Source organism: Salmo salar, chromosome ssa13 (genome assembly GCF_905237065.1).
Source record: "Salmo salar chromosome ssa13, Ssal_v3.1, whole genome shotgun sequence".
NCBI classification, from domain to species: Eukaryota; Metazoa; Chordata; class Actinopteri; order Salmoniformes; family Salmonidae; genus Salmo; species Salmo salar.
Window position 1 is genome coordinate 81,829,762 of NC_059454.1, and position 7,415 is coordinate 81,837,176.

Here is a 7,415-nt window from a genome sequence, read left to right on the forward strand (position 1 = left end):
TGCATCTTTTGAAGAATGTGTTAGGTGAAAAATGTTCAATGTATTCAGAGAAAATACTATATCCCTTTGTGCAACATAGAATGTAGAATTGCCTTAGGTAGTACCAGGGGTAGAAGTGTCTTAAATGAAACTATGTTGGGAGAACATGAATGTACAACATATGATATAAGAACTGAATTAAATGGTCCTCATAATGATAGGTTTACTATTGTAAAAAGTAGATATGTTTCTACAGCTATGGAGATAATGGGATAGATGTGAGAAACACTACAGTTAATTGTTAAACTATTTGGGTGTTCGAAACTGCAGGAGTTAGTACATTTGATGATAAAGGAATGATTATGGATCACAAAGGTACATGTGGTAATATAACTCAAGTAACACTATCTCTTGCAATATTAAGGAATCAGGAATCAGGTTTGGGATGTGTGGGCAGAACAAAGTCTTGAATGTTTTACCAGAAGGCTGGACTGGTCTCTGTGCCTTGGTTAGAGCGACACAACAGGTGTCTATCATTAAATCACAGCAGGATGAGTCTGTAAAGCATAGAGTAAGGGAAGCCTATGAATCAGATCCCAAAGTATATCTAGATGCGATTGGATAGGTGAGAGGAGTTCCTGATGAATACAAAGCAAGAGACGAGGTTAAATCAGGGTTTAAATCAATATTTATTTGGATAACACCTAATAATAACAATGTACTAGATGGAACTTTTCCTTTAGCTATGACTAAACTGAAGGGATTGTGACAAGAGGTTAAGGACAATGAACCCATGGTTGGGACTGGTTGGATTTAGCTTTAAGTAAATGGGGTTACTCCAGGAGGAGGACATGATTGCAATGATTATGGTGTTCAAGGGTTTCCTGTTTTAGTAAAGCACCCGATTATGTGCTTGATTGAAAGCTGGACTGATACAATATGTATAACCTGGTAATAATTTACTATGGAGTGTATTGTCTATTTCCTTTCTACCTTTGACAAGGGATAAATTAAGTTAGAACTTCTGAATTTTGTTTACTTAAACTTGTGGTTAAAATGGGGAAATTCCAGTTACAAGTGTCCATGGACCATGTCCTTAAACAGGTGTTTTCATTTGTGATTTCACTGTTGTTACAGAGGTGTCTGTAAGGAAGGATCTTGTTTAAGTGTCATATTGAGAATGACAAGGGTTTTCTTATTTTCTTTGTTTTAAATAACTGAGAACCTCAGGCAAGGCTATGTATTACATGCTAATGCTTTTACATTGTATTTTCAGTTTGATTTTACTTTGTATTTGTACAGATTGGATCTTTTACTGTTTTATTGATGTTTGGTCCAGTTTATTTGTGTGTATATGGTTGATATCTTTTTGCTTTTTATGTGGGAGTTAATGTAATGTAACTAGGGGCAGCGGATATGCTGAGCCACTAATGTAGACAATAAGTACATTGACCGGATAGAGAGGTAGGGGCATGTAATACAATTACCATCTCTATGTAGGATGTCATGCTAAAGATTGCATTAGCTGAGAACATAATTACATTTCCGTCTTCTAACATACTAATGTCAGGAGAAAGCAGGAGAAGGATGGTAGCAAATTGACGACCATGTGAAACGCTTATGCAATAAATGTATTATTTGTTGTATACGCTAGGGGGTTCTGCAACCATTTTGATCCAAAACCGGAACAGATGTGTGCGTTATCAGGCGTAGGCAAGCAAGAAACTCGGGTTGGAAGATAATGGTGGCTGAAGGGCTAAGAGGAGTAATTGCATTAACTAAGGGGATGTACCCATATGCTGTATGTGGCTAAAAGCAGAGCCAATGCTCAGGGAAGTTAGATGTTCAGGACCACCTCAGCTTTTGCTACTTTGTATTGAAGCCTATATTGAATTCATAAGTTCTTGTACGAGTATTATATTCTGAAGACAATTTTCCACAACAGCCAGCACCAAACAGCTAATATCAATATTTTTGGTTCTGGAAAATATATTTCACACTGGTTTAGATGGTACAATGATTATCTGCACTATACTTGCTCGTTTTGTCAAACTGAAATTAAGTGAACTATTAGAATTTTAGCAACCAGGAAAAAATGATTCCTGACTATTTAAATGATAAGTTGTGAGGTATAAGACCTAGCATAAGCCCATTTAAAATAAAATAATCAGTTCTTAATCCAAAACTCCAGTAACATGATCACATCCACTACTAAGACATTGACTTCATCCCTTTTCTTTAATCAATACCCGAGTTGGGAATAATCAGAATGAGAAAGTATGACAAAGCAAAAATAGTGTAAGACAGTGCACAACCAAGTGTAAAAATAGCAACAGATTTGAGTGTTCATCCACACAGTAGTATGGGACAGGTCCATGGTCTCTCCTAAATCAGGGGGCATACACTGGGAAGGGACTGTGAAAAGTCAGGTGTCTTAGGCATAGGGGCTGGGGTTGATCTTGGTCTGGGAACTGCTATACGAGGGCTGGGATCCATATGTGACTGGCTGGGCTGTATTGTTCAGGGCAGAAAAGTGAGAGATGGGTTGGGGCAGGCTGGGCATCAAAGTTGGTTTAGGAAGAAACTGTATGCGTGGTTGGCACAGGATCTTTGCCCTGCCACTTGGGTGTTGGAGTTTCCCCTCTTCATTCAGGGGGTGCTGATTGCCTCACTCCAGCAGGGGCGCCACACTGCATTCTATCACTATGGCTGGTCAAAGTACATTGTTGCTGCTATGGGGACCGGCGCTCTGTACGTTGTTACTATTAGTGCTGTCACTTTGGGTATTGTTGCCATGGGGATCATCACCGAGAAGACTGTCAATGTGCATTGGGCTGGTGTCAGGGGCAGGGTTAGTGACAGTGCCCAGGAAGAGGGGAGCAAGGGAGGCATGGTCTACCAGGGCGAACAGAAAGGGGGAGTTTACGAAGAAGATGGGAACAGAGCGCATTATGGTAACAGAGGTGGCTGCAGATGCGTCGGCCCCTTCCTCACTGAGCTCCACCCTGCAAGCGTGACGCACACTGGACACCTGCAGAGGAACCGCAGAGATACCGGACAGATCAGGACCAGAGAACAGAGATCCCAAACCTGAGAGAGAAGAGATTTTGATTGAGCATTCAGCCATCCTATACTGTTATTGACTGCTGTAAAACACATGTCTGTTTCTAGCTCACGGAACAGTTTCAGACCTGAGAGGAAAAACTCCTGGCCAAAACTATTGACCTTTCTGTGCTAGTCTCTAGACAGACTGGATGCCTCCCACAAATTACCAATGTTCCAGATTGCACGTCTGTACTAAGACCAATGTCAGTTTGGCAGAGGAAAGAGCGGAGTTGGGCGCCGGAAAATCCATCCCGAGCCCTGCCGCAAACATTTCCGGCAGTTAGCTAGGAACTTGCGAAGAATCAACTGAGTAGTTTGCAGGCGCCATGACATTAGCGTTACAAGCTTACAACCACTGACCGCCTGTGGCAAAAGTGACCGCATTGTGTGTACACCTCATGTTTGAGGGGATTATTAATACATTTTTTGCCCCGCCTACCCAAACTTGTGATTTGTTGGGAGTCTCGTCCGTCTGAATAGCACCCTCTCCGAATTGGACAAGAAAATCCAACATGATTCCCAGACCTAGTGCGATTGTCCTAGGTCTGGAATTTCCTAGACCACTTCTGTGCTCACCCATGCTGGACAGCGCCTCCTGTAGCTCTTGACGGTACTGCAGGGTGAACTTTGGCAGTTGGACCTGCATGGTGCTCTCCTGAGGTAGACGCCTGTACAGGTCCGAGATGTTCAGCTTGGCCACCAGCGATGACACATTTCCTCTTCCTGGCAACGGCATCACTACTAGGAAGCTGGTGTTTCCCTTAAACGGAAAACGTGCAACCTGCAAACACAGGAGAAGGGGGGTGGGAGATAGATTTTATAATGGGAGAATGCACAAACTGCACTGTAGATATTAAGAGAAAGGTGGAGACAAGGACAGTATATATTATCAACGTTTCAGGAGTAAAACAAATCTCCAGTAGCAGGATGTCAAAATATAGAAATGATTAAGACAGCAACAGTGCAGAACAGCCAGCCCAACTCACCTGAGCTCCAAGCTCCCCATCTTCTAACAGGCTCAGTGGATACTTGGCTGAGCGCATCATGTCCACATGGACAAAGTTCTTGTTGTCCAGGTAGAATTCCCCCTTCTGTGTGAGCTGAGGGTCGAAGCGAGCCTCCCACTCACCTACCAGAGACAACAGGAGAACAAGCCACAGTTGTAAAGGGTAGACGCTTCTGTATGGTATACAGTTTCAAACCTTTATTTTAAGATGGAGTGAAAGGGCGTACCTTTGAAATGCACAGCATTGATAAGCATTAGCACCATATCATGCGGAATACTGGGCAGGAAATTGGTCATGTGACCTTTAGTGGCCTCCTCCACCCATTGGTTGACCTCCTCCACTGAGATCAGGGGGGCAGGCTCTGATCTGTACCGACGCAGGGATTCTGCAATAAAGGACTGGTACACCTCAAACTCTGAGAGAGAGGTGAACACAACATATACCAAGTGTCAAAAGTGGTAAGACCTTAACAGCAGTTACAATGGATGTGCTTTATAATTATGTTAGTAGATTGCCATTTTCTGGCACAGAGCTGCAGCGCTGACATCTACTCATCCTGGAAGCACACACCTGGGCGCAGGTATATGCGTGTGGCCACCTGTAGGGAAGTGTTGGTGAGGTGTTGGAGCAGGCTGCCCAGGGTGTGATGGTAGCAGGGTACGGTGTGAGCATGTAGAGAACTGAGCAGCAACTTCTGGGTCTCGTTGTGAGCTCCTGATAGGGGCAACGACCATGTTAAGCACATTAAGTCTTGGAGATAAGCTAACAAACACACATATACAATCTCAGATACATACTATTAACATTATACATGAGCTCTCACACGCCTCACCCAGTGAGAGCTGTGCCAGTGCGAGGGCCACACTTAAGGGTGATATGATGACGTTGGGCTGCTCCAGCCCTGCCTGCAGGCTGTCTAGTAGCTGCCGGCCCAGTCTCTCAATTGCACCGCCTACTGACCGCCAGGCCTCCTGTCTGAATACCTGCTCTCCACAGGAGTGGTCCTCAGGAACTACCATACCAGTTTCATCCTGAGAGAGCAAGAGAGGGGGTCCAGGGGTTAGACTGTAAAGACCAGGGTAGGGTGCTAATGGTTAGATATTTAAGAAAGGTTGATGTGTTTCAGGATAGGGTTATGGTTGGCCCCCTTACAGTTAGTCCCTGCTGACAGAGGCAGAGCAGCAAGAGCACAGCCAGATACAGCACCATATCCCAACAGAGAGCCTGCAAAACAGAAAAACCTGTACAATAATGTAAGATTACAGGTTCAAGGCCCATTTAGGGGAAAGTCTAAGGCAGATGTAAAAAAAAAAAAAACATTTTTTTAAATAAATAAATAAAAAGTTTAGGTTTGCTTGTATAGAAATAGATAAGTACGCATACAAAACACAGCATGGATACCCAAAGGTTTCTAGGGTCTCAGTTCCTTTCTAAAGTGCAACAGTGCTTTCACATGACTAGATTGATCAAGTTAGGCTACACAGTGACCAAAAACAGTGACAACCAATACTTCCCTTCGCTATCAACACTGCTTGGACCCAAAACCAACAAAGCCTCTCCCAAAACAAATCAACTTTTCAGAACAATGGCCACACCCCAAACATTCCTTCCCATACAGCATGTTCACAAAATGGTTGCTCACAGAATTAACACTTGACATCACACCACCTATACAAACAATGGCTGTTCCACTACCAAGCTCTAACATGAAAAGGACTCTATGGTGCTTTTATACATTTACATGTTCAACACCAATTATAGTCCCCTGGGAAACATGGACCGAAATGATGGTTCCTACCCTGTCACAGTAACTTTGATATTTAAGATTCAATAGCAGTGATTATCAATGCATAGCAATTATTGAACCACTCATTTTACAGAGCAATAACAAAGTACCTATTGCTGCTGGACATGGGACCACTGATTGGCTGAGAGGAAAAGAGAGCCAATCAAAAGCAGGATTGCTTGGCTAGTGGTCAGTGTGGCGCAGCATAAGCCTGGTACTACAGTGCAGAGATGGGTGGTGTTTTGCTCTGGGACCACAAGTGTTTGTCAGAGGGCCAAAGGTTTTTGTTTTACTTCTAAAGTCCACAAACAGCAAACACTGGCCTCACTACTGCAACGGTATCTCTACAGATGTATGGTAGTATTAGTGTTTATATATATATATATATATATGACTGCATAGAATCATTAGCATTCATAGACGTAGTAGAAATAGTGGTAATGGGGATATTTATTGATTGGTGATTTTAGTGTACATTTACATTTACAATGTAGTCTTATTTACAAAAAAACAGTTTGTGCTATTATTATATCACTAGTAAACTAATAGCTACAGCCATACATCTAAATCATGGTCCAAATAGCTTTAAATAAAAAGCACTTGCTATAGTAGAATTATATGGTTTCATGCACTGTGCCAAAATACCTACCGACTCCCCAACACCACAATCCCTTCCAAGCCTCTATCAAAGTGAATTGAGATGGTAAAAACTTACCCAGCCAATGTTTGGTCAGGGGATAGGTAATATAGGCAAATAGGATTAGGATATAGACAGACAGAGAGACAGACAGACAGGCACGGTGAGTGTTTCCTTAGCTGGATCCTGTAGTGCACAGTACTCTACATTGTCAGCCCCCTCATTGGCCAGTTAATGTTCAACCCTGCTTTGATTCAGCAGAGTGACTACTGTACCAGAAAATGAAAATATTAACATATGTGACCCACAGGTCAAACCTGCCATTATAAGAGCTTTGGCTCCACAACCCGGACAGAGAGCACTGAGCAGCATCATTCCTTCCCTCTCTCATTCCTTCTCTCTTTGCTTCCTTTCCTCATTTCACAGACATATCACTGATATAAAACATTTAGCAGGTGTAATTCATGTAAAAGTTCCCAGTAGCACAATATTTTCACCTTTCTGCTCTCATCAGATCAGTGGTATCCCTGAGGGAGGAGGACAGATGCATTTTTAAATGTCCAAATAAGGGGGACCCTTATAATGAGAATCTTAATATCTACCAGTGTAGTAAGGACGTTTATGGCAGCATTTACACAGGCAGCACAATGCTGATCTTATTGTCAGTAATAGTTTTTTTGACCAATCAGATCAGCTCCAAATAAGATCAAATGTGAAAAGATCTGATGTCAAAAGACCAATTATTGGGGAAAATATCAGAATTGGGCTGCCTGTGTAAACACAGCCTAAGTTTCTCTATTTATCTCAGAGAAAGATGCAGGGTGTAGTTTGGATTGTGATATTACTCTCTCTGACCTACAAACACATTTTCCTAGAAAGAGTTTGGAAACCCTCACAGATA

General features: G+C 42.5%; 1 protein-coding gene across 5 annotated transcripts; it reads right to left on the reverse strand.

Moving 5' to 3' along the window:
• Positions 1-649: 649 nt before the first annotated feature.
• LOC106567902 (alpha-2-antiplasmin) lies at positions 650-6,810 on the reverse strand. 5 transcript variants are annotated; one of them, XM_014137778.2, is made up of 8 exons: positions 6,593-6,810; positions 5,244-5,315; positions 4,924-5,122; positions 4,662-4,805; positions 4,318-4,506; positions 4,071-4,213; positions 3,661-3,865; positions 650-3,069 (listed from the first exon to the last, which is right to left on the reverse strand). In XM_014137778.2, exons 2-8 carry the CDS (start codon positions 5,298-5,300, stop codon positions 2,693-2,695), a joined length of 1,314 nt encoding a protein of 437 aa, XP_013993253.2. In that variant the 5' UTR covers positions 5,301-5,315; positions 6,593-6,810; the 3' UTR covers positions 650-2,692. The 5 variants fall into 5 exon arrangements, with proteins under 5 accessions (XP_013993253.2, XP_045548214.1, XP_013993251.2 ...); XM_045692258.1 differs by lacking the exon at positions 6,593-6,810 and adding an exon at positions 5,734-6,522 and having other exon boundaries at positions 4,318-4,476; XM_014137776.2 differs by lacking the exon at positions 6,593-6,810 and adding an exon at positions 5,734-6,520.
• Positions 6,811-7,415: the final 605 nt, after the last annotated feature.